At 35.5% G+C, this 25,626-nt stretch overlaps 5 protein-coding genes across 10 annotated transcripts in view; all 5 read right to left on the bottom strand.

Annotated features, from left to right (window-relative positions):
- Positions 1-7,385, bottom strand: part of LOC145311930 (angiogenic factor with G patch and FHA domains 1) — a 20,878-nt gene extending 13,493 nt beyond the window's left edge. Inside the window, exons 1-8 of one of the 2 annotated variants that reach the window (XM_080150980.1) lie at positions 7,249-7,385; positions 6,952-7,053; positions 5,968-6,054; positions 5,381-5,491; positions 1,252-1,344; positions 890-978; positions 436-496; positions 72-168 (exon numbers count right to left, since the gene is read on the bottom strand). In XM_080150980.1, coding sequence (XP_080007106.1) covers positions 72-168; positions 436-496; positions 890-978; positions 1,252-1,344; positions 5,381-5,491; positions 5,968-6,054; positions 6,952-6,984 — 571 coding nt within the window. In that variant the 5' untranslated portion in view covers positions 6,985-7,053; positions 7,249-7,385. Of the gene's footprint in view, positions 1-71; positions 169-435; positions 497-889; positions 979-1,251; positions 1,345-5,380; positions 5,492-5,967; positions 6,055-6,951; positions 7,054-7,248 lie in introns of those variants that run through there. The other variant, XR_013876844.1, reaches the window with a different exon arrangement.
- Positions 7,007-13,981, bottom strand: Rab8 (RAS oncogene family member Rab8). Of its 2 annotated transcripts, XR_013876848.1 has the most exons (10): positions 13,901-13,981; positions 13,385-13,435; positions 12,935-13,084; positions 12,548-12,659; positions 12,221-12,374; positions 11,714-11,833; positions 11,217-11,329; positions 10,705-10,765; positions 10,213-10,358; positions 7,007-9,837 (listed from the first exon to the last, which is right to left on the bottom strand). XR_013876848.1 is itself a non-coding variant. In XM_080150985.1 (9 exons), the coding sequence occupies exons 3-8, from the start codon at positions 13,056-13,058 to the stop codon at positions 10,750-10,752; spliced, it is 639 nt and encodes a 212-aa protein (XP_080007111.1). In that variant the 5' UTR covers positions 13,059-13,084; positions 13,385-13,435; positions 13,901-13,981; the 3' UTR covers positions 7,007-10,358; positions 10,705-10,749. The 2 variants fall into 2 exon arrangements, 1 of the variants encoding a protein (XP_080007111.1); XM_080150985.1 differs by having other exon boundaries at positions 7,007-10,358.
- On the bottom strand, positions 13,980-19,720 carry LOC145311933 (dnaJ homolog subfamily C member 8-like). 4 transcript variants are annotated; one of them, XR_013876847.1, is made up of 9 exons: positions 19,425-19,720; positions 17,633-17,726; positions 16,818-16,870; positions 16,417-16,473; positions 16,029-16,129; positions 15,511-15,645; positions 15,128-15,218; positions 14,540-14,852; positions 13,980-14,381 (listed from the first exon to the last, which is right to left on the bottom strand). XR_013876847.1 is itself a non-coding variant. In XM_080150984.1 (8 exons), the coding sequence occupies exons 1-8, from the start codon at positions 19,476-19,478 to the stop codon at positions 14,661-14,663; spliced, it is 777 nt and encodes a 258-aa protein (XP_080007110.1). In that variant the 5' UTR covers positions 19,479-19,720; the 3' UTR covers positions 14,334-14,660. The 4 variants fall into 4 exon arrangements, 1 of the variants encoding a protein (XP_080007110.1); XR_013876846.1 differs by having other exon boundaries at positions 13,980-14,392; XR_013876845.1 differs by having other exon boundaries at positions 13,980-14,392; positions 14,497-14,852.
- A 16-nt stretch (positions 19,721-19,736) lies between these two features.
- Positions 19,737-21,630, bottom strand: LOC145311931 (uncharacterized). The gene is made up of 2 exons (XM_080150982.1): positions 21,497-21,630; positions 19,737-21,274 (listed from the first exon to the last, which is right to left on the bottom strand). Exons 1-2 carry the CDS (start codon positions 21,547-21,549, stop codon positions 20,161-20,163), a joined length of 1,167 nt encoding a protein of 388 aa, XP_080007108.1. The 5' UTR covers positions 21,550-21,630; the 3' UTR covers positions 19,737-20,160.
- Positions 21,631-21,633: 3 nt separating this feature from the next.
- LOC145311928 (uncharacterized) lies at positions 21,634-25,069 on the bottom strand. The gene is made up of 4 exons (XM_080150977.1): positions 24,875-25,069; positions 24,468-24,570; positions 23,168-24,273; positions 21,634-22,984 (listed from the first exon to the last, which is right to left on the bottom strand). Exons 1-4 carry the CDS (start codon positions 25,062-25,064, stop codon positions 22,458-22,460), a joined length of 1,926 nt encoding a protein of 641 aa, XP_080007103.1. The 5' UTR covers positions 25,065-25,069; the 3' UTR covers positions 21,634-22,457.
- Between the last annotated feature and the right edge of the window lie 557 nt (positions 25,070-25,626).

The following is a 25,626-nucleotide window of genomic DNA, read 5'->3' on the forward strand; positions in this document are numbered from 1 at the left end:
AATAAGCAACAAACATGGGGGTTGGTTAATGCTCTACAGGCAATTTGAGGAAATACACCTCGTTCCCTTACCTGATGTTTTCTCCAGCACCATTCCTTGTTGAATAAGGGCGTCTTCAGCTGCTTCTCTTATACCATCCACTAGAGATTGGGCTCCTTCCCCACTATCCTTAATTATATTAAGTATGTCAATCTTTACTACTATGAATATACCATGTACTAGAGGTAACATTAGTTATCTGAGTAGAAACTTTAGACATTTCATTTTTTATCTTATTAGAGTGACAAACGTTGGAGTGGACAAAGGCAGGAGTGACAAACATTGGAATGGACTAATGGAGGAACAACAAACGTAGGAGAGGGACAAGCTAAATCTCAAAGATTTATTAGCAAAGATTTGGAAGATTTTCTATATAATCTATGTACATGAACTTACTGTCTTATTTAATGGTGGTCTTGGAACATTAAGATTGTACTCATAAACCCATGCTGCTTGTCTAAATAAAAATATTATAGTTTTATAATAGAAATTTACTTTTCCTCAAATAAAAAAAAATACAACCAATTGAATTTAAAATGTATATATTTCATCAAAAAAAAATAAAGTTTTTGTGGAAAGCAAATTATGTGTGGATCATGGAGGGGGGGCATGAACTTTAATAAGTGACTTTACCCACGGGGTGGGCACATGGGCCGACTTTTAATTGTGTCTTTGAATAATAGCCAATATAAACATAAGTCCTACATAAGAACAGAAAGCAATTTGCTGGCAGACGAAAAATGTAGTTACTTCATGGGCCAGGTATAGTTGTCTGGGTTATGCATCTATGCGTATAAATTTATTTGTGGATTAAACTGCCACTGACCAATCCCTATATCCCTGCGCAAACCTGAGATCTTCTTCCGTTGTTTGAGTATTTGTACTTGTGGTCTCCTTGTCCCTGGCAGATAACTCTGCTTCCAAATCTTTTAATTCATTCTAAATATTGGATTAAAGGTCAGAGATAGAGTCTTTCACCTGCTTCGTGAAAAATAATAATTTTAAATCCCCCAAGGCCATAATAGAAGGTTCTATTCCCACTTGCCTGGCAAAGCAGCGAAAAAAAAACATTTATAGCCTTCCGTCTGCTGTCATTGAAGTGGTCTTTGCTGTGACTCAAACCAATTACTCTGGATTTAGCTTACACTTGTCGGTAACGCAGCAAGGTTTTAGCTAAACCACTATTGATATTTAAAAATTAAAATAATATACCTTTCTAGCTTTCAGCTGCCGTTTGAACTTGATACATTTAGGACAAGATTTAGGTTTAGTTTTCTCTGCTAATTTACCATTTAGCTCTTCAATCTAGAAAATTTAATGTTTTAAAAAATGCCTAAAAGTAGATTCTTAGAAATAAAAATAAATCACTTTAATAAAATGGTAAGAAATACTGGAAAACATTACAAGACATAAATTAATTAAAAATAAACATAAACACAATATCTCTCTTTGACTTTATTTGATTGAAGAAATACGATAAAGGGGGGGGGGGGGGGGCGTAATGACATAAGCTCTTAAACCGTGAGCAAAATGGTCTAAATATTGAGCTAGACCCTTCAAACTTGGTATATAAGCTTAGTCCTATAGGTATTACATCTAAATGGCAAAAAAATCCAAAATTTTTTATTTTTAGGTTAGGTTAGGTAAGAAAAACCCTGCGGAAATGGTTTTTTTAGGCTTTTTTTGGTCTATTTTGATGTGGAAACTTGCCTTAAATAGTTTTTTCTTAGGGTTTTAACTTAAATACACTGTATCTATTCATATGGACATTATTTAAGATGATTCAGCAAGTCGGGGACCGACCCCAGGGGGCTAGGTGGGTGGCCCGCAGGGGTTAAGTTCATTTTTCCCAATATATTTGTTGTGATACATCAAATTATAGGTTTTTTAGGTCATGGAACTCAAATTCAGAGCTAAAATAAGCATTAGACTAATCTGAAGCTAGCCCCAGCGGGCTAGGTTGGTGGCCCGCAGGGGTTAAGTGCATTTTTTCTAATATATATCTTGTTATATATCAAACTATAGGTTTTTTAGGCCAAGAAACTCAAATTCTGAGCGAAAATTAGCATTAGACTGACCTGAAGCTAACCCCCCCGTGCTAGGTTGGTTTTCTGCAGGGCTTAAGAGCATTTACCTAACCTAACCTAGAAACTTACTTATATTTTCACAGTTTTTTTTCTTGAATAAACTGTGTCTATTAATGAGGACTTTATTTAAGATGATCCAGCAAGTCGGGGACCGACCCCAGCGGGCTAGGTGGGTGGCCCGCAGGGGTTAAGTGCATTTTTCCCAATATATATGTTGCGATACATCAAATTATAAGTTTTTTAGGTCAGTTAACTCAAATTCAGAGCTAGAATTAGCACAAGACTAATCTGAAACTAGCCCCAACGGGCTAGGTTGGTGGCCCGCAGGGGTTAAGTGCATTATTTCTAATATATATCTTGTTATATATCAAACTATAGGTTTTTTAGGTCAAGAAACTCAAATTCTGAGCGAAAATTATCATTAGACTGACCTGAATCTAACCCCCCCGGGATAGGTTGGTTTTCTGCAGGGCTTAAGAGCATTTACCTAACCTAACCTAGAAACTTACTTATATTTTCACAGGTTTTTTTCTTGAATAAACTGTGTCTATTAATGAGGACTTTATTTAAGATGATCCAGTAAGTCGGGGACCGACCCCATCGGGCTAGGTGGGTGGCCCGCAGGGGTTAAGTGCATTTTTCCCAATATATATGTTGCGATACATCAAATTATAAGTTTTTTAGGTCAGTTAACTCAAATTCAGAGCTAGAATCAGCATAAGACTAATCTGAAACTAGTCCAGCGGGCTAGGTTGGTGGCCCGCAGGGGTTAAATGCATTATTTCCAATATAAATCTTGTTATATATCAAAATAAAGGTTTTTAAGGTCAAGAAACTCAAATTCAGAGCTAAAATTGGCATAAGACTTACCTGAAGCTAACCCATGCGGGCTAGGTAGATTTTCCACAGGGCTTATGTGCATTTTACCTAACCTAACCCAGAAACTTACTTATTCTTTTTGTTTTTTTCCTTGAATAAACTGTGTCTATTAATGAGGACATTATTTTAGATAATGAATCCAGCAAGTTGGGGACCGACCCCAGCGGGCTAGGTGAGTGGCCCACAGGGGTGTAGTGCATTTTTTCTAAAGTATGTGTTATCATACATCAAATTATAGGTTTTTTTATGTCAAGAAACTCAAATTCAGAGCTATTTTAAGCATTAGACTGACCTAAGGCTAACCCCCGCGGATTAGGTGGGTGGCCTGCAGGGGTAAATTTTCCAAATTATGTGTTGTTATACATCAAACTATAGGTATTAAAGTCAATTTGGAGCTAAAAAAAAACACAATAGCAACCTGATGCTAGTTTTTTCGTGGTATGTGGTATACATAAAATTAAAAAATTGTAGCCTATTAGCATATTAAATTCTTCCACCGCTAACATTGTACTATCAAAATTGAAATTCTTTCAAATATATGCCATATAAAAGTAGTTTAACCAATTAACCAGGAAAAAATATGCAGTTCACTAAATTAGGTTCAAATGCATTTCGTGAAACTACCCCTTTGAATTTCTGGACCTAAAAAACCTATAATTTTATGTATGACAACTAAAAATGCACTTAACCCCTGCGGGCCACGCACCTAGCCTGCTGGGGTCTTAAATCTTAAATAATGTTCTCATAAATAAACACAGTTTATTCGAGAAAAAAACCATAAAAAAAACAAGTAAGGTTCTAGGTTAGGTTAGGTAAAATGCACTTAAGACTTGCAGGCAACCCACCTAGCCCGCTGGGGCTAGCTTCAGATTAGTCTGATGCTTTTATTAGCTGTAAATTTGAGTTTCTTGACCTTAAAAACCTATAGTTGGATGTATGACAACACATACTTTAAAAAAAAATGCATTTAACCCCTGAGGGACACCCACCTAGCCCGCTGGGGTCGGTCTTCGACTTGCTGGATCATCTGAAATAAGGTCCTAATGAATGGACAGTTTATTTGTAAAAAAACCTAAAAAAAATATTAAAATGTAAGTTTCTAGGTTAGGTTAGGTAAAAAGCCCTGTGGGCTACCTATCTAGCCCGCTGGGGTTAGCTTCAGATTAGTCTAATGCTTAGTTCAGCTCTGAATTTGAGTTCTTTGACCTAAAAAACATATAATTGGATTTATCACAACATACATATTGGGGAAAATGCACTTAACCCCTGCAGGCCACCCACCTAGCCCGCTGGGGTCGGTCTTCGACTTGCTGAATCATCTGAAATAAGGTCCTCATGAATGGACAGTTTATTCTAGAAAAAAAACCTAAAAAAAATAATAAATGTAAGTTTCTAGGTTAGCTTAGGTAAAATGCACTTAAGCCCTGTGGGCAACCCAGTTAGCCCGCTGGGGTTAGCTTCAGATTATTCTAATGCTTATTTTAGCTCTGAATTTGAGTTCTTTGACCTAAAAAACATATCATTTGATGTATCACATCATACATATTGGGGAAAATGCCATTAACCCCTGCGGGCCACCCACCTAGCCCGCTGGGGTCGGTCCCCGACTTGCTGGATCATCTTAAATAAAGTTTTCATTAATAGACACAGTTTATTCAAGAAAAAAACCTGTAAAAATATAAGTAAGTTTCTAGGTTAGGTTAGGTAAATGCTCTTAAGCCCTGCAGAAAACCAACCTAGCCCGGGGGGGTTAGATTCAGGTCAGTCTAATGATAATTTTAGCTCAGAATTTGAGTTTCTTGACCTAAAAAACCTATAGTTTGATATATAACAAGATATATATTAGAAAAAATGCACTTAACCCCTGCGGGCTACCAACCTAGCCCGCTGGGGCTAGCTTCAGATTAGTCTAATGCTTATTTTAGCTCTGAATTTGAGTTCCTTGACCTAAAAACCTATAATTTGATGTATCACAACAATTATATTGGGAAAAATGAACTTAACCCCTGCGGGCCACCCACCTAGCCCCCTGGGGTCGGTCCTCGACTTGCTGGATCATCTTAAATAATGTCCATATGAATAGATACAGTGTATTTAAGTTAAAACCCTAAGAAAAAACAATTTAAGGCAAGTTTCCACATCAAAATAGACAAAAAAAAAAGCCTAAAAACCCCATTTCCGCAGGGTTTTTCTTACCTAACCTAACCTAAAAATAAATTTTTTTGATTTTTTTGCCATTTAGATGTAGTACCTATAGGACTAGGCTTATATACCAAGTTTGAAGGGTCTAGCTCAATATTTAGACCATTTTGCTCACGGTTTAAGAGCTTATGTCATTACGCCCCCCCCCCCCCCCCCCTCTTATATTAAATAACCTGAAGCCGCAATTCTTCACACCAATTCTGAGCTTTCTTCAACTTAACCTTTAGATTTTTTGTCTGTTGTTTTAGATGGTTTCTATTCTTCAACAGTTTAAATATGGTTGTCTAAAATATAAATATAATTTTCAAATAAATCCATTTATAATTCTTAATATCAATTTTAGTCACTGATATTTTCAGATATTTAAATTTATTAAAAGTTACTTGCTGGTAACGCTCGCATAAATAGGTTTGCACATCTTTACAACTGACGGCCAGCTGATTGCAAGAAAGCAGTCTTAAAAATATTCATACCTTCCACAATATACATTATGGCTTCGAAACCGATTGATGCCTATTAGAAGTTGAACCGGCTCTCAGCCATACAGAAAAATCATGTACAGCACCGTATAACAGACAATTTTCCACAAGCATTAAAAGAAAAATCACAAAATTGTAACAAAAACTGTTTTTTTATATCTTTTTTTCGTTTTAATATTCGCGGAAAGCTGTCTATAATACGATGCGATAAATAACTATTCTAATCTAATGAATGCTACTCTATAATTAATAATAACAAAGAAGTAAGTTTGTCCCCAGACCTGTAAAAGTACGGGAGCGTCAGCAACGAGGTCCTCTACAATATGATCTTCTGGAGATAAGGGGTCATCAACATCTACATTGTCATCCTAAAAACATTGAAGTAAAAGAATAGAGGAACACGAGCTATATGTAACTTTATCCACGGGGTGGAGACCCTGTGTCGACTTTCAATTGGACCTTTGAATACCGTCGGAAATATTAACACAGGCAATTCGCTTCAAAAAGAGCAGAAAGCAATTTGTTAGCAGACGAAAAAGGTCCCCACCACTTGGGCAACAGTTTTCTGGGTTATACATCAATATCTATATTGTCATCCTTAATACAAGGACAAATTATTTCATCAGTAGAGCAGCAACAGGATAACGATACTTGAGATAAAACTGAGCTGTATTATATAAATATTCTAACTCTTCGCTACTGTCTTCAATATTTTTTTTTGGGGGGGGGGGGGAATGGGGGATTTTCTAGGGTTTCTTATCCTAAAAATAATCAAAACCCTTCCCCGGACCTTAAGAATCTTTAGTGTAAAGGTGAATCATCTCAATTCAGCAAGATTCTTTGCGATAGACAGACATCATGTTACTTTTACTTAAGGATAAGCACCTACGAACTATCCTTAAAATTAACGTCACTCGTTTAAAACAGCAGCGTAGCAACATTAAAACATTATTAGGATGACAAGATGTGGGCTAGACACGAACCCAACACCTCCCTGATATGGTCGCTTTACACTTCCAGATCATAGAAAGAGGGTACAATAGGCTGTTCATTACACTAGTCCCCACAATTTTATCGTTTTCGTATTCGTTCGCTTAACAACTTTGGGGACTTCAATGAGTTTTGATTGGTTGATTAATTAAATTGGTGTTCAAAAGTTTCTACAACTAATTTTAATTTACAGAAAGGGTATTATCATTGGGGATGTACATCAATATATCGGCCATTGTTTTATCCCTTTAAATCCATGCTTCCCGAAAACTTACCTCATCCTCCAAACCATCCATCATCTCTGACATTTTTATATTTTTTATCTGCAAGCTTCAAGAATAGTTTAGAAATTATACTTGCTTCAAGCATACACAAAGCTTCAAATCATCATTTCAGTGAACAAGGCAGGGGGGTATTGTATTGTAGATATCTGGTAATCAAGCTATGAAGTTTCCTTCATTCATACCTTATAAATAAATCTACAATAATCTTCTCCCCCTTTTTAATACCTATTATTTATAAAAAATAAAAATGATAAAAAGGAATTTCTATATGAAATGATTATTTCAAACCTTTCTACAGATACCAATTTCTTCTTTTATTTTACAAACTTTTAATTTTAATGAAAAAAATGACAAGATAACGTAATACTTAAAATTAGGTATAGGATAAGATTAATCTTTCCCACTTAAAAAGGGTATTTTTCTGGTAAGAAATCAACATCTGTAGGCAAAAAAAGTAAGAAAACCTGTTAAACAACAGGGCGTTTTAATGGAACGAAATACACGAAGAAAACTGTTTAATAAGTTTATTGAAGAGAATATTTGTGCCATGACTAACTAGAAGCCATGTTACAATTTTAGTACATTTTTTATTTCAAACTATTCAATCATGATAGAAAAATTAAAGGCTTATCGGACCAAGGCCAAAAAAAATGAAAAAATTCCTTTCAGACTTTTCTTAAAGTGTGGCCGTAGCCTTCGAGGACTGCTCTTTAACAGCTAGCCGCTTTTGAAGATGAAAATACTTATTCGTCACACTCACAACGTATTACAGACAGCTTTCCGTGGATATTAAAATAAAAAAGTTGGAGATTAAACGCAGTTTTGATAATTAGCCAGGGGCCAAAGGCACGGGCCAACAAAACTGGTATTCATTTCATGATATTTATTCTTGGAAATTTGTCTATAATACATTGCAATACATAATTTTTCAGTATGACTGAGAACCGGTTTCGCTAGTCGCTATCGAAGTTGTAAAAAAAGGAATTACTTCTTTTATTGGTCTTGGTCCGGCTCATCATTTACAAAGCTATGAAACTGGTAAAACTAAAAATGATCATGGTTTGTTTCCATAAGTGTATAAAATAGTATAATAATAATAATAATATAGGTAGTAATAATCAATTATAGAATATTACAACAATGGGCATGCATAAAAAGGTCTATTTCTAACAACTTAGCAATTAGATCATCGATATTTAAAACATGTATAAAAAATGTTCTTTTCATAAAAAAAAATAGATTGAAAATTACCTAAAATTAATATGAACTACAAAGATACCAAAATTTGAAAGTGATCTTTGAATTGCTAAACTGTTAATGCATACAAATATAAAATATTTCTTAAAGAGCAGTTAAAAGCAAGATACTTGACCAAAACTTTCCTATTTTTCATTTAAATCAGGATAATTTGATGAAAAGTTATATTAAAGTTTTATTCACCACCGCCTTACATTAACGAACTAGTGTTTAATATATATCAGCCATTCTCTATGCCTTAAATATATAAATTATACATATATGTTAGGTATATAATAATCCTTGAAAGGAATTGATATTAACTAGACTTGTTTTTAATTTTTGGAATGTCGCATATCCACCGGAATAAGTTTGTGTGCCAGGGAGTCGGGAAGGTTTAAATTAAATCGCATCGTATTAAAAACAGCTCTCCACAGATATTAAAATGAACAAAATATAAGATAAAAACTAGTTTTGTTGGCCCAGAGGGGCCGAAGGCCCGAGCTTACAAATCTGGTATTAATTTTATAGTTTTTATTTTAATATTCGTGAAAAATTGTCTGTAATACGATGCTTTACATGATTTATCAGTAAGACTGAGAACCAGTTCAAATCATGCGGATGCTAACCTGTTACGAAAGGAGGTTGAAACCAGAGCTTGATCTTTAAATCGTTTTTATGGTGATTTAAACCGGGGCGATTCAGAGGTGAACCGTAGGTGCGTTGGTGTTAAGCCACAGCGCGCCTATAAAACATGGATTTTTAAAAGATTTTCGGCGCGGTGTTGTTAAATCGCCTGCGCACTCACTAAAATATCGATCCGCGCCAGTACAACTTTATTACTTAAGCAGTGTCAGTAAGGTATTTTATATAAAATGCCGTGTCCGTATGGTATTTTATATAAAACATTAATATATAATTTATTTTAAAAATAACTATAAAAATGTTTTCACGATAGTTTTGCAATAAAATATTAAAGTAATTAAAAAAAAATATTTATTTATTAAATAAATCACCCCGATTTGGTTCGGCAATGGCACTCGGTGAGTGCCATTGCCGCGCCGGGCCCGCGCCACTGCCCGATTCAAATCGCCCATGCAAATTCGATTTAAAGATTGAAATTAATAATTTGATGGTGCGCCAAATGAATCGCCCCGGTTTAAATCACCTATAAACGATTTAAAGATCGAGCTCTGGAAATTTCTTAACCTCAATAAAAAAATTCAAACACACAAAAGCATCCTAATACTTTATTATAGGGATATGAAGTAAACTTAAGCATTTATTTGGCCATTTTACACAATCTTATTTTGTGACTTTACTTATTTAAGCACTATATATAGAACTAGCAGAGCTACCCAAAGCGGGAATGGTAGTACATAATCCGGCCCCACCCTTACCCACATTTTTAATGGATTTTAATAAGAATGGCAGAAAAGCTCCTTTTATTCGCCTGAAAACGTTAGAAGGCAAAATTAGGACCTGCTTTCCGTTTTTTTTTCATTATTAAAAAAATGGTGGAGAAATCAGTTTCTTCAGGTGTCACATACCTCTAATCGGCGGATTTTTTCATTAACTTTGGCTGCAGGGATCATTTTTAATTTAGTACACATATACAATTTATCTTTAAATCTTTGTTTTCTAAAACGTACGGGGGAAGTAGAAAAGTGGCTTACACGGGAAAGAATGTCCAAAGGATAAGGGGGTTGGTAAAATCAATGGTCTCTTTCTACTTTTCTGAAGCAGTACCTACTATGCTATTTTATTATCATATATAACTTTAAATTTTCATTTTATATCAATTTAAGAAAGAAATGACATAATTGCAGTTAAAGCCTTCTTCTAGATAGCGAGCTTGACATAAGAGTCAACAACATGTCGAGCGCTTTGATACCGTAATGTTAGCTTTTAAAAAACGAAGGCAGTTTTTTTTACAGTGAGAAAAATACGGCTAATTCACCTCCCTTTAATAGACATCCTTGCAGGAGACATTATTTCTTATTTTGATTTACATACACTGATGATACATACCTATCAATAATTCGTAAAACATACATAATAATTTCTTGTTAAAAAATAAAATAAAAAACAATTATAATTAAACGATATAATTATACATAAATTCTTTGAAAAACTGCTGAAAACTCGATTCTTCTTCTCAGCTGAAAATAAAAAGTTTAATAGAAAAAAAAACTTTTTGGCAAATTAAAACTTTCTGTCAATAGTATTTTATTTTTTATATTAAATAAATATCATGTAAGTTGTAAATGTACTTATTGGGCCTAATGTTTTTATTACTATAAATGGCGGTTTCTCTCATATCGTATATGTACCATAAGCAAACTTTTTGACTAAAGCGTATTTCTTTATTATTTAAGCTTAATTAAGATTAGATTTAGGATAAAAGAGCCCTGCATGGAAAATAGGCCACTGATTTAGAGCCACTAAAGGAAATACAACTATATATTTAAAACAGTGGTCCAACAATGTATTTGAGTGGATACTTACAATATGGAGACTGGTGGGAAGGATCTTGTCACTAAAACATGGGTATCACAGGATGGAACACCTTAAATTTAAAAAATATTTCAGCACGAGTCTCTAAGTAAATATAAAATATTTATAATCTTGAAAAATACCAAAAATGATCATTAAAAATCGTATAATTATTTTTTCCCCCCCAAAAAAACTTTGTAAATGTCACAAGAAAGTTTTACGTTGACGTGAATTTATTAATGTTAACAAACACAAGAATATCTTGAAGAAGGAAAACTGAACAATTATTTCTTATACTTTAACATTATTTTCTGCCTACTGTTTCTTAATATTCAAGAGGTACTGTATATTTGATTTACAGAAAATTATCTGCATGTTGTCCTTAAAAGGAATTTTTTCCTTAATATTAATACGCATTAATATCTCAGAGAAAATATAGCAATGTTTAAATGAAACTGGCAAAAATATTAAGGCACTAAATTTTCTCCGGAGATGAAATCCCTTCCAGAAATTTATTGGTATACCTAGAGAGCCAGGACATAATGTTCTTTGCTCGTCCATCATCTGATCCAAGCTGGTGCCCCCTGTCCCCAGCACGAGGGGGGTTCTGAGACTCAAGACGTCGTTCCATGTTCATCTACAACAAAAGGGCAAAAATGTTTTATATGTAGATCAGAATAATGAAAATGTGATTCAGCAAAATAATTCCATTAGAAATTGCTGAAAATTTGGATATTAATTTGTGTGTCGTAATATTGGCACATAACTTGTTTTATGCTATAACTATAGGGAAGTGGATAAGAAAAGTAAAAAAAGGAAGTTGGTTGAAGGGAAATTTTCACTTAGAATCATTTGTCAGATTCCTGGTCCCTTGTTCCTGGAAGATTGCGAAAGCATGAAACTAAGTTAAAGATAAATAAAATTAAAGAAAAAACGTTGTTTTACTATAAAATATCTCATATAGGTAGGTATTTTATGAGGAACTAAAAACTAAAAAGCGAGGGACGCAGCTTGTGTTTACCTTAATATCCCTAGCCAGGGTGAAGAATGCTTGTTCCACATTGATGCTAGCCTTCGCGGAGGTCTCCATGAACTTGATTCCGTACTCAATTGCCAGTTGTTCCCCTCGTTCCTTGGACACCTAAAAATTTCGATTCGTACCCAAAGTGCCATTTGAACATTAGGCAGCTTATTACACTAGTCGCCAAAGTTTTATAATATTTTTTTATTTTTCGTTGGCTTCGGGGATTTCTAAATATTGATTGGTTGGTTCATTAAGTTAAGTGTTTAAACGTTTAAACCACTTATTGTAATCTAAAGAAGGGTTAATCTTGTGTTTCATCATTGTAGATGTACAATGTACATCAATTTATCGGCCATTGTCGTATCCCTTTCGATCCCAGCATTTGATTTTTTTTACAGAATAGGTAAGCAATGATTTAATTCCCTGCCAACATTTTTAATGCTATCACTGAAAAAATGAGTATTGATTCATTGTAATGAATTTTGTACGTCTATAAAACGTGACCTGTCGTCTGTCATTCATATCACACTTGTTTCCGAGGATCATTTTCTCCACGTCTGCGCTGGCGTGCTCCTCAATGTTGCGGATCCAGTTCTTGATGTTGTCGAAGGACTTCTCGTTGGTGATGTCGTACACAAGCATGATGCCCATAGCTCCTCTGAAATAATGTTTGTTTTTAAAGGATACTATAGATAGATACAATAGTAAAAAATTACCCCCCCCCCCCCTCAATATTTGTAATATAAATATTTCAATATTAAATTGGGGAAGGGGTTGAGTTCCTGACAAGAATGGTCCTAATGTTATTTATCATTTTAAAAATTAACACACCTGTAATATGCTGTTGTAATGGTTCTAAATCTTTCTTGTCCCGCCGTGTCCCATATTTGTAGTTTGATCTTTTTACCGTCCAATTCTATTGTACGGATCTTAAAGTCAATTCCTGCAAAAAATAAATAAATTAGAATTACAATAATGAAAAAATGTTACGTATGAATTTATGTATTTTATTATTGATAGGTATTGAATTCTGGATTTCTTGTTCACACTAAGTTAAAAACATAAGATAACTATTAACTACATAAATAGGGACCCACAAGAAATGGATAGTAATCTATAATCCAGTTTGGAAGAAAGATAAAACTTTACAAAAAAAAACTTGAATAATCACCAAATACTAGTCAGTTTCAAAGCAATACTGGAAAACGATTTCTTTACCTATGGTAGAGATAAAGGTTGCGTTGAACGCATCTTCTGAAAATCTGAAGAGAACACAAGTCTTTCCGACACCACTGTCGCCAATCAGAAGAAGTTTGAATAGGTAGTCGTACGTTTTGGCCATACTGTTGCTGATATTAGGCTAGTTGTCTAGAAGAAAAGTAAAGAAACATTTTATTTGTGCTTATACAAAAAGTACCAGTTAAGCACTCCCGCCTTCTTTTTAAAATAAAGTATTGTAAAGGGGGCAGGGATTTATTTCTATACTAACCAGAACCCATAAAACCAAAGATGTGTTTACTCAACAAAAATCAAACTTTGTACACACACCAAATCATTAAACAATACCTAGGTAGCCAATGTTAATAATATTTATATGGAATGCCTTGCCTTTTACAGTTTCAAATTAATAGTGGAATGCATTTGCTTTTCTTATTAAATGTAGCTTACCTTTTAAAAGTTTATGTTTATATTTCTTGCAGTTTTATGCACAAAATAAATCTGAAAGAATATAATAGTTAAAGTTAGGCATAGAAGATTAGACTAACTAAATTTGAATGCAAGAAATACGCTTCTTTTAAATAGGTATATAAAAATTGATAATTTATACCTTTATGTAAAACCCACAAACTCAAAAAATATAGGTATTTTTTTTATAAAGTCTTCAAGTGTGTTTTAAAACAACAGAAAAGTGAGGAGGAATTTTCATACAATGATTGATATTTATCGCTTAGTATTATGGATAACTTTCCGCGGACATAAAAATTTTAAAACCAGTTTTTTAGTAACAGGGGGGAGAAGGCCTAAGCTAACAAAACTTGTATTAACTATGATTTTTAATTTTAATGTTCGTAGAAAATGTCTTTTTATACAATGCTATACATGATTTTCAGTATGGTTTAGAACCGTTTCTAATCCAGCAGATATTAATCGGTTCCAAAGCTATACCGGGAAAAAAAAACTTACCTTGTTCTAATAACGAATGCTATAATAAATGATTTTTATGTAACTGAAGAGTTTAAACTGCCATCATACAAATCTGAAACTAGAAATTCAATTTCTGTGACAACATTAATAATGAAAACATGAATTCAAGCATTTTATATAGCCTTAACGCCATAGGCTGGATTCATGTCACTTGCAGCTCAATTTTTATTCTTTTTATCAACCTTTTGAAGAGTATCAAAATAATTTCTTTAAGTGTCAGGAATGAAACATATCCGTAGGAAAGTTTAAAAGAAGATAGTTAAATATGTTGTGTCTAACAGTGCATTTAAATCTGTTAAATTTTAAATTTAAATGTTAACTTGCCATCATAATGTTAACATGTCATAATGAAACTACCATTTAAAATTATTATTATTGGCAAAATAAAATATTTTTTAAAATTATTCTTTCTAAAGTTGATAAAGAGAAATATTTGATGAGCTTTTCAGGTATTTCAGGTCTGATATCAGTCTAGATTTTATAATCCAAAGAAACATTTTTAATAAATAATATTTTTAATTTATCACCAAACAATAACAAATGAAATTTAAAAGGGAAAATATAATAAATCAAACTAAAAATGTTTCTTTTAAGTAAGGTTCTAAAGCTGATAATTACAATATTTCAATCATACAAATACAAACATTCATAACAAACAATAACAAGCAGAAAAAAATATTACACAATTGCTCTTGTAACTATTTGATCAATACACCCATTCATTATTTTCTCATTCATTTTATCTAGATTCAGGCTTGGTCTTGGGAGGTCGGAATCCAATAGGAGAAAACTTTTTCTCTTTTTTCTTCTTCTTTTCCTTGCCGCCGCCCGCCGCCGCCTCGTCATCATCCTTCTTCTTATTGTTCTTGGCGAAGGCGAGCCAGGAGTCAACACGACCTTGGCGGGACTCCTCCCAATTCTTTTCAAATTCCTAAATTACAATATTGTTGTAATATTCATTTGTCGCATCGCATTCCGCGGATATTAAAATGAAAAATATGTGATAAAAAAAACAGTTTTGTTAGCCCCGTGGGCATTGTCCTTCTGTATGTTAGTGTTCATTATTATGCTGAAGGTAGTTGTTATCAAACCAACTATAAAACAGCGTATATGAAAAAAACCTTCCAATATTTAATTTAGAATTTTAAGGATGTTTTTTTTTTATATTTTCACAATTGCATTTTTTAAATGAGCAAGACAAACAACCTGTAATCTGTTTTTCTTTTCCTCTTCCTCGATTTCTTTTTCTCGTTTTCTTTTTGCATCCTCGCTGATCTTATCTTCATTCATTTGTCTCCTGTAAAAATATATTATTACATGAATGTTGCATCAAATTTTCATGTACTCTGTTAATAAGTGATGCTTGCAGCTAGCTAAAATAATAAATCAACCCCATATATTAGCAAGCTAAATTTACGATAAATTTTCTCCTGGTACTTTAAGTCTTATATCCATTAAATTCCTGGAAATCATAATAACATTTGTAATATAAATTCAACAGTACCTACTTACAGTTAACAGTTCTCAAAAAGGTAAGAGCATAAATACCTTTTTTACTACCCTATTCTTTTACAATATGAATAACTTACTTTCTCTCTTGGTCTGCAAACAGCTTCATGGTGAGGATATTAACGGCTAACTTGAACTTGACTGGGTCATCCTCCTCGATATAAAGAGATCGTCCTTCTTTTTTCAATCTTCGCCGTTTTTCTTCCATATTCATTCTAAAATTAGATCATCAAACATATAGATATCCTATAAAAAAGAAATTAAGTTTTTTGTTTGTTTGTCATTTAAAAAATCATCTTAAACGATTAATTTTCATTTTCTGGAAGCTTCATAAAAGTCTTGGGTTGTTATGAGGCTATTTTATTTCCTTATTAAAGTCTTGATAACAATTTTTCTGATCCCATCCCTAACTCAAACAAAGATATGATAGGTGCGTAACCCGCGATCGTGGCTCAACAGTAACACGTATCGCATCCGCTCGTCGCTGGGGAAGTCGTCTCACATGAACTATGAACAAAAGCCGCCCTTAGTTATTAAGTAGATTCCGCTAAATTAAGCATAATCAAAACATAATTATATCTTTAGGTGCGCAACTTACTTTGTTCTGCCCCTGGCCTCTTCTACAATCTCCATAGCCGCATTTCTTGTTCCCTGGTCTTCTAGTGTGTTCCATGCTCGTTTCACAGCATCAAAGGCTATCTAAAATAGTAAGAAAAACCATTATTTTCATCTTAAGTTTATGTTGAATGATATTTGTATTTAATCTGTTAAAACAATCCTAAACTCCATAATTTGAGATTTGATATTTTATCACTTTAAAATAGACATAAATATTTCATAGACATTATAGACATTTTTCTACAAAAAAAACCCATAGAAATAATCCCTATTTTAAATATTTTATTTTAATCCACGGAAAAATAATATGATACAAAAACTAAACATTCCCATTTTACTTAAGCCTGATATATTATAACACTACCAACCTGTGCTCTTGCTTGGTCATCTTGATTTTTGTCAGGATGAACTAAGATGGACAATCTCTAAAAAACAACAAAAACAATTTAGTCAATGTTTACTAGGTACCTACTAGTTTTCTTCAATATTTTCCTGTTGATTTTTTTTATCAACTTGAATAATTTTAGATGCTGTTCATAATTACAATAGTTAAAGTAGTGACTTGACAATATATCCAATCCATGGCAGGTCTTCATCAATTGTAAGGTGAGGAAAGAGGGGGGGGGGGGGGAAGGGTAACTCTGAGAAATACCCTAATTCCAAAATTATTAGACAGAAAATAATAGGTAGTTAGCCCTCAACCTCCTCTTGAAGATAAGCTTCTAGCCACTTATTGACGGAAGCATTAACAAATAATGGAATAGCTTACCCTGAATTTTTTCTTAACTTCATCGATTTTAAGGTCTGGGTCTACTTGGAGTACCTTCAGAAGTAATTTTGTTTTAGATATAATATTTTCATAAAAGTTTTATTAAAATTTGAAAAATTCATAGGTGTGATGTTTCAATTAGTGATGGGAATCCGGATCCGGAATCCGGAATCCGCCCAATTTTCGGCCAATTTTGGAATCCGAATCCGGATCCGGAATCCGTTTTTTATAGCGGATTCCGGATTCTAAATTGGTAGGCTAAAATAACCGTCTTTTTTCTTTCAACTCCCTCTGTTTGAAGGCAAAGATCAAAAAAAAATTTCTACATAACAAATTTTAATAATTACTAATGTAATGTAAATGTTTTAGTTATGCTGGAAGTCAACACTTTAAACAAATCAAGGCTTCAACCAAGTAACATAGTGATAAATTAACGAAAAAAGCTATTCCTCTGTGACGGACGGCCTTTTAAAATACTGCTAGAATCCGGAATCCGAATCCGGAATCCGCCAAAAATAAGAATCCGGAATCCGCAAGAATCCGTCACTTTTTTGACGGATTCCTTCAGAATCCGGAATCCGAATCCGGCCCAAAAATTCGACGGATTCCCATCCCTAGTTTCAATATTTGCTAGGTATATCTGATTTACGTGACTAAAACAGTAACTGTCTAAAAAGATTATCGTTTTGTGTGATAATTTTTTTTCTCAAAAACTTAACAATTTTGCCATGTCTTAAATTTACTGTAAAGAAAATGATAACTTATGTTAACTCAGTGAAAAAATTTAAGTTTGTTTTACATCTAAATAAAAATTTCCTCAAATGGGTTGAGATTTCTGTATGTATATCCTGGCTTCAGAAGCCTATCTATTTGTTGCTTCGGTGTCAAACTTGAATCTTTTGCCTCAGTCTGAAATTAAAACTATTAAGTATATATATATATATAACGTAGGGTCAAACATGCAAGGCCCCAATAACCTAACTATTGCAGACAACTATCCATTGGATTGCACGACATTTTATACAAGACTTGAGTGGTAATAAGTTAAGTTTATTTTAAGCCTAGACATTCCCTTTACTCTTACTGATAATAAGTGCGCTTATTTCATTCCACCAACGAGAATGAGTTAAGAATGCTATGCATGAACACTGGTAGTTCCGCGGTTGTAAGCTTTATTTTAGTTTTAGCTTTATTTTAGTTTATTTTAGATCAAGTTATCCACTAAAGGAGATATTTATATAACTTGATCCAAGGATATATTTAGACAATTTTAATTCTATTTCAGTCTTGAAAATCTTTTTCAATAACAACATAATATTTTACTTTCCTAGTGTCACAGTGGCCCTAGCGTATCTTTGGCTTAAAAATCTTGACCTTAACAGTTGAAACTGTCATAACTTTTTTATTTTTAGGAGTTATGACTTAATTTTTTTCCTTTTTCGAAATGGGATTGTATGTATTTTAATAGGAAAATTTAAAAATATAAGGGGGGGGGGGGGGGGATGTGGTGACTCGTGCCACGACATACCAGCAATTTTATTTTGGGTGCTACTCCCTTAGTTTTAGAGATAATTGGGTGAAATCTTTTGGGCTGGGTCACTAATTACCCCAACTATTGGTATCTTTAAAAAAAAAAACGGCGGCGGGTCCGCCGCTCCCGCCGTTCGCCGTCATTTTTTTCAAATTCTCGTTTATCAAGGTATATCTTAAATTCAGTGCCTCTCCTAAGCTTTTAAAGATATTGAAACAAAATCTTTTGAGGTAGGTCAGTAAAAAATATTTGAATAAAAAATTAAGGTTAGGTTCATTTTTAAGGGGGTTTTGAGCCCCGGGGGGCTAGGGGGTGGGGGTAGGGGGTTGAGATTGAAACCATAAGATGTTCATACCCATAAAAGCTTAAGTCCAAAAAAAACTGCACGGTTCATCAAGTGGTTCCGGAGAACCCCCCCCCCCCCCTGCATCAAAAAGTCTTCAGTTACGTCCCCCTTTTAAAAATATTGCCCACCCCCAAGCCGCCAGGGGGGAAAACCGAAACGGTAAGAAAAAGTATGCCTCATACGGATAAAATCTAATGAAATTTTGCACACTCATTATTAAGCATGTTTTGTTGCCGCGTTTTGCTGCGTATAATGGTAGCACTATTTTTGGGCTAAAAGTAACCGCTCAAAAATACCTTATATTTAAGGACTTTCAATTGTCCTAAAAAATTAAATATTAATTTTTTTTATTAAAAACAATAAATGAGGCAATAATTAAATTATTTATGCAAAAAAAATTATTAATTTATCTTAAATAAGACCAAAGATTTGATGTTTTTAACACCTACTTAAAGGATTAATTTTGTCGGGATTTGGGCAAAATTTCGCATTGACTAAAGTTGTTTACAAAAGATACACTACACTACGCTGCAGGGCCGCAGTGGTGTGTAGTATTTTCAGAGATTTTTTTTCTTGCATGCAGAGACTCCTTAGAGTAGACATTATACATAACTTAGCTGCATTGATATTTGGCACTAGGTTTTTTTTGTTCGCCTGCCTACATACAACATACAGGTTATAGGTGACTGTACGTATCTATCTTAGAAGATGAAAATAAGTAAAAACTAACCTGTTTTAATTCTTTGTAGAAATTGTCAAAACCCTGTGCAGACCCAGAGGCCATTTTGATATTTTTATCCACCCTAAAATTGTAAATACCAAAGTAAAGTCAAATTATTTAAATATTAAAATGGTGAATTTTCAGTGTCATGGGACTTAAGTATTGGTCCATACTTTTCATTTCAAAAAATATGCTTTATATTTATATTTGGGCTATAAAAGAACATTCTTCTATAGTAACATTTTATTTAGATTATTGGGTAAAGAGCATAGAATTGATATAAAATAGCGATATTTGATAAGATGCGTCATGAATTGTGTTTTTTACTTTATTTGCAATGTCATAAAAAATAGGATTTGTGAGCTCTATCCCCATAGAGGGGTCATTAGAGAAGAAACACTAATATAGCATATTGATATGACGACCTTTATCAAGGATTATCGATAATACTACGTATTTAGAAAGAAGTTTTCCAAGTTGCATATGAAATGATTTAAACAGGGATGAATTAAAGCAGAGGATTATTTCACTAACATTTTAATTCAACCCAAGTATGACAAGATTTATTGTTTTCTGGTGGTCCTATGATCCTTAATCTTTTCGAAGTACCAGAAATGTAGGAAAAAATCCCATACTTAATACATCCCTGTTCAAAGTATTGTAATATCATCGACAAAACTTGTAGAGTAGCAGAAATAATAAACAAATATTGCATGATTAACCAAATCTATTATTAAACACAAGATTATAAATTTGGAAAAAGGCGTTGGTCGAGTAGCACGTCTTCGTCCGCAGCTTCATCGTCACCGAACACGAAGTGGACGTCCGGATCAAAGACTCTCGGGTTGCGGGTATCCATGACTGTGCTGCGTTGAATAGAAAAAGCCTTGGCCAACTTCAATTTGTGAGAATCGCTGACTCGTCTGTAGTGTTGGGCTGACTCGAGGCTGCGCCAGCGGCCCTTGTCGCGGACGTCCGCGTCGGACAATCCGCTGGCAAAGGCCGCGGAAGTACCGCCAATCTTGGCGGACTTCCCGGACACAACCCCGGAGAAGCCGATCTTCTTGGCCAACGCTTTGATGTTGGTGACTAACGTGTTCTGAGAGACAGCGTGTCGGCCGTCGGGAATGAGTACCCGGGTGATTTTAGCCATTCTTAATCTTGGGAAGAGAAAATTGAGGTCCTCTATTTTATTATCTCGAAAATAATAAGCAGTCCTGGCATAGTACAGTTTGAATAATGTATAAGGGCAAGCTGCGCCGCCTTCTTTGACAATGTGAGCCGTGCTGCCAATGTGGAGTTGGTCATTTTTCATCGAACGGAAAAGGATTTCGATGGCAGGGACGCCGTCCAGTTCGACTAGTTTCAAGTCACAAGCCCTCAGCTTTCTCGCATCGCTTATGCGGCTGAGGGTATAGAACTGCAACAGGAGAAGTATTACCGTGCGAAAATTTCGTAGAGGGATCCTGTCCAATTCTTGCGTGGTTCTTGGCCAGCAGGGAATGACCCATTCAATCATTCTTCTGATGATATAGCCTGGCAACTGTTGAACGCGGGGGCGGCGTTTCCTGCGCGAAGCGGCTAAGCGCACGACGCCCTGGTATACGCGGTCCGTGGCGAGAGACCAGATTTCTGCGGACAGTCCCATAGCTGCCAAATAGGCGTATATGGCCCCCTTCACGGCAGACGTGTACCCAAAGGGTCTCTCATCCTGATATACCTTCATTAGGAAGCTCATGACGGCGGCTTCGTCCAAATCGAGTGGTTCCAGGCCTTGTTCTGCGATGAACGACGTCAGATCCTTGATGATCCTGTTGTGGCTCTTTCTGGTGCCTTCGGCCCTAGCGGCGCCGGCTAACCTGAAAACAGAATGGGAGGTAGAATGTAATCAATTTTTGTAAAAAGTGAAAGGCTAGGATCGCTTATGGGATTATAATTTTTAAGTAAATGGTAAGAAACGCTGTAACTAAAATTGTGGTGCGACAATAACGTGCATATGGTTTAATGTTGTCGGTAAAGGCGAACGATAATAAAAAATGACTGGCCGAAAAGTTAGAGCGAAAATAAAAAACGGCCTGTACCTTGCTTGTAATTCTTTCTTTCCGGCCAAGCCTAATTCTTGAAGAGCAGTCATTGTTCGGACCGGTTTCGAAGCGCTTGGAATTTGTGTGTGGCTGGAACCTGAGACTTTTTTCTGAAGCAGCCGAGAATATCTGCCTTTGTCAGTGGGTACATTTTTAGTTTTTGCGGCTAGACCCATTTTCTGAAAAAAGAAAATTAAATGCATATATATGAATATATGAAAGATAACAAAAGATAAAAAGACCCAAACGAAAAAGAAATATTCGTGGAAATAAAACCGAGTATTAATTACGTAATTTAGTAAAGAAAAATAATGGTTATAATAGCTAAAAAGAAATAAGAAAGCGTCAAATAATCTGTGCAGAAACGTAAAGATTTGACCGATAAAGGTCGTTTGGAAGAAAAGTAAAAATAATGTAAAAATTCATATGATTCTAATTAGGAATTATAACCAATGAAGTACTGTTATTTTAAAAGTAAAAGAATGGCAGTGCATCGTTAAAAACTACGGGTCTGTCGAAAAACTCGGGGTGTATATACGCGGCCTGAAACGGCTGGGTCGAAATAAAACTTAAAGAAACATAATATTCTTATAAACATTAAACAGATATATAACACTGGCATATAGAAAATATCAGTCTCGAAAAAAGGGGCCATGGACAGCAAAGCTATATATAACTGGGTATTTCCGAAAAAAACCGTATGGCAAATGAAAAATAAATGAACTGGTATTGTCGAGAGTAATATCCTGTACAGTAACTGGCATAGTATGTGAATATAAAAATAACACAGATAAAAATTAGAATCATAGGAGAATAACGGAATTAAGCACGCGTAGAAGAAGCTCGTAGAATAAGAATAAAACAAAAAACTTATATGTAGCAAAATATAGAATGTAAATTGCTAAAGTATCACAGAAACAAATCAGCGTGATTTTCCGTTACTAGCCTATGAAATATATTAATCCACTATTACTAACATGGCCAAAGTGGCGAATTTAGTGGATCCGTTAAACATACATGAATCTGACTTAGAAATAAAAGAAGCGTCAAAAATAAAATGGGATTTTATACAAGGCTTAAACTGGTCTTTCTCCAAAAAGTCCGCAAAGAAAGCGTGTGACCTCCAATAAGGTACAACTATTATAGATGTAAGACCTGAGATTTTAGTTAGCACGCGCCAAGCTCTAGAAATACAACTAATAGGAGGACAAACATATAAAATATCACTAATGTTGATTGTCTGGTTAAAGAAATTGACGCCTGCTGTATTAGTTTCAGGTAACTTGCTAAAGTAACGAGCACACTTTGTATTGCTTTGTGACGCAAAGGCGTCAAGCGTCGGTGTCAGGCCAAATTTTGACAGGACTTGAGCATAAGAAGCGTCGTCCAGAGACCATTCGTCGGTGTTAGACTTCTTGGAGCCCATGTCCGCGATAGATAGATTGTCGTCGGACCGTTCAGACCAGAAGCAGAAAATCCGTACGTCTGAAAAAACAGAAATAATTATACTATTGAAAAATAGGGTTAAAGATTGCTAGGAGAAAACTCGAATATTGTGTCTGACTTAGAAAAATCTAAATTTAATAATAGCCTATTTATATATTAATGTAAAAAACCGCTAAAAAAGACGAACACGGGAGCGCGCCTAGAAAAAGATGTGAATCTTACCCCATTTGTGTTGGAGCTCAAAGATTTTTAAAACCATTCCTTGGAGCTGGCGCACTCTGGACCCGCGTCTCATGATATGGCACAAGGACTGGGAGTCTGTTAACCATAGGATTAAACGTCCTTTGTTGTTTCTTAGAAAATCCTCGTTGACGGTAAGCAGCTTGTGTATAGCACTTAACTCGCGTAGAGTCGAGGACGCTTGCGCTTCGTTGTCGTTGAACGGAAACTCCGCGACAATTTGAAAAGTGTCTGCTTGAAAGATATATGCAGATTTGTCGCTAGCGTCGCTAACCATGGTTATGAGCTCTCTGGCATCGTTGTTAGGATCCCAGTTCTCTAGTAGATAGGTCTTGTGGGCAGGTTTGACGATGGTGGTGTGTTTGGACTCGTATCTGATAGGTTTGCCGTTATATGAATTCAAGTAAATCTTGCACAAAGACAATTCTTCGATCATTCTGGGGGAGACATTCATAACGGCGTTCCACCCTGACGCAATGACGACTTTTCCCAGCTGGTGTTGTGACTCTCTGGAAACAATTTTCAGTATTTCTCCGTGGGATTGTAGTAAGTGGGCGTTGGTACCAAGCAGGCTGGCTGTTTGCCGACACGGAATAGCTGTGCCGGATTGTCCTGCTGAAACAATGTCGTCGATATCGGATAAGAGCTTGAATATCTTGCGGGCAGGTGCCCAGATTCTCATGCTGAGAGTGTCAATGACAAAGCCTAGGTATCTGACTCTTTGTGAAGGTAGCACTGTCTTGTCCTCGGCGATCTCCCACGCGCTGCATGACATCACGAAAAAAGTGTATTGTAGGTATTTCGAGCAACGTCTTATCGACACACCGATGTTGCCGCCGTCGTCGACATACCAAGACACATCCACACTCACTGAGTGTAGATGTATCTCGATAGGTCGGAGCAAGCTGGCCATGATTGCTGTCGCATTGCAGTACCCAAAGGGTACTACAATGAAACAGTAATGCTCGACGATGCCGGCAACATTGGTGATTGAAAAACCGAAGTATCTCCACGCTTCCTTATGTAAGGAAACGTGGAGATACATCGCTCTAATGTCGTGCGTTGCAATGAAACTGCCCCTCTCGATCCTAAACAAAATAAAAACTGAAAATCATAAGGAGCAGGTTCATTGCAACGCACGACATGTCTGTACGAATATTCGAGTTAAAAATATGAGTAAACGAATACAAAAGATTGCGAATGACGTCGGCCGGACTAAACCTTATATAAAAAAGACAGCTGTGTAAAATACCCGGTTGCCCGAAAAAATTTTGTAACGCACCTGGGTAAAAATGTCGACAGGTCGCTGAGAGGACACGATTTTGTTTCCACATACAAGTTTGTGCTCCTGCTTAGATCTATGCAGAGACGTTTCTTGTGTTGGCCTGTAAAATTAAATAAGGATATAATGAAAGTAGTGAAACCTGGAACAACTGTGAAGCAACCCTAAAGATGAAAGTTAAGGAGCGTCAAACGATGTCGGATAGCGATAAAGGCGCTTAAAAGAATGAAATTTAGACGGGCCGGAAAAAGGTAGTTGTAATTGTGAAAATAGCTGTTATTTGTTCGTGTAATTTTAAATAAAAACCGATTTAGAGGAAAAAATCATTTATGCTTACTAAAGCTATAGTCTTGCTAAGAAAAACCGTACGGGCGGAAATATAGGATTAATCTGTACTAAAAAAGTACCTGTCATAACGTCATATTTCGAGGCGACAGATAAGGGAGCGTTGACTGTGGCAGGTTCGGATAGTTTCATCACATATCCTTTCTCTAGCCATTCCTGCACAGTATCCCTGACGAAAGGCATCTCGGACGCTGCTGACTTATTGTTGGCCATGGACGATGGAGGTGGTGGAGAATGTTTCCATCGGGGCATATAGCCGTGTTTTAGGATGGAGAGGACTTCATTGTTGGCTGACAAAATGGTTTTGTAAAATTCGACGGCTTGAGGCTGGCCGATGCCCCTGGGAAGAGGGGAGAAACCTTTGTCTGTGATTTCTTTAATTTTCGCGTCTATGAAATCCTCGAAATCTTGATCGGAATGGTCTTGAATGACGTCGGGCGCTGTAGAAGTGGTAGCAGAACTAGGGAGAACCTGATCGGAGTCTGAAATAGTAGACGGTTTCTGTGTCTGGGCAAGAAGTGAACTGGACTGAGATCTTTTTTCGGTTTTGGCCGAGTGAAAGAAGGAAGTACTTGGTGGGGTGGCCAACGGTATAAATGGTGGTACGGATAAAGTTTTATTTTCAAAATTGTTTGTTGCAGGCTGAATTTGTGAAATGGCAGAGATTTCCTGGCGAGAATCAGCGTGAACGGGAAGAGAGATTTTGTTTTGGTTTGTAGCAGAAAATGAGGTGGAAGGCTTAGAAATTTGTTCGGAAGGCTGAACTAGTCATTTTTTATCCGACCGGGGCTTGGCGGCACGCTCCTCCTTTATT

Source organism: Acartia tonsa, chromosome 2 (genome assembly GCF_053477335.1).
Source record: "Acartia tonsa isolate MP-2025a chromosome 2, ASM5347733v1, whole genome shotgun sequence".
NCBI lineage: Eukaryota > Metazoa > Arthropoda > Copepoda > Calanoida > Acartiidae > Acartia > Acartia tonsa.

Excerpts from the sequence above, each read along its gene's own strand:
- Rab8 (XM_080150985.1), bottom strand. The coding sequence starts at position 13,058 with ATGGCCAAAACGTACGACTACCTATTCAAACTTCTTCTGATTGGCGAC. Across the intron at positions 12,660-12,934 it reads AACCTTTATCTCTACCATAG|GAATTGACTTTAAGATCCGT; the intron begins GTAAAGAAATCG and ends TATTTTTTGCAG. Across the intron at positions 11,834-12,220 it reads ATATGAATGACAGACGACAG|GTGTCCAAGGAACGAGGGGA; the intron begins GTCACGTTTTAT and ends CGAAATTTTTAG.
- LOC145311931 (XM_080150982.1), bottom strand. The coding sequence starts at position 21,549 with ATGACTGCTCTTCAAGAATTAGGCTTGGCCGGAAAGAAAGAATTACAA. Across the intron at positions 21,275-21,496 it reads AAGAAAGAATTACAAGCAAG|GTTAGCCGGCGCCGCTAGGG; the intron begins GTACAGGCCGTT and ends TTCTGTTTTCAG.
- LOC145311928 (XM_080150977.1), bottom strand. The coding sequence starts at position 25,064 with ATGCCCCGATGGAAACATTCTCCACCACCTCCATCGTCCATGGCCAAC. Across the intron at positions 24,571-24,874 it reads GAAATATGACGTTATGACAG|GCCAACACAAGAAACGTCTC; the intron begins GTACTTTTTTAG and ends TTAATTTTACAG. Across the intron at positions 22,985-23,167 it reads TGAGCTCCAACACAAATGGG|ACGTACGGATTTTCTGCTTC; the intron begins GTAAGATTCACA and ends CTGTTTTTTCAG.
- LOC145311933 (XM_080150984.1), bottom strand. The coding sequence starts at position 19,478 with ATGGCCTCTGGGTCTGCACAGGGTTTTGACAATTTCTACAAAGAATTA. Across the intron at positions 16,871-17,632 it reads AAATCTCAACCCATTTGAGG|TACTCCAAGTAGACCCAGAC; the intron begins AAATTTTTATTT and ends TACTTCTGAAGG. Across the intron at positions 15,219-15,510 it reads TTTGCAGACCAAGAGAGAAA|GAGACAAATGAATGAAGATA; the intron begins GTAAGTTATTCA and ends ATATTTTTACAG.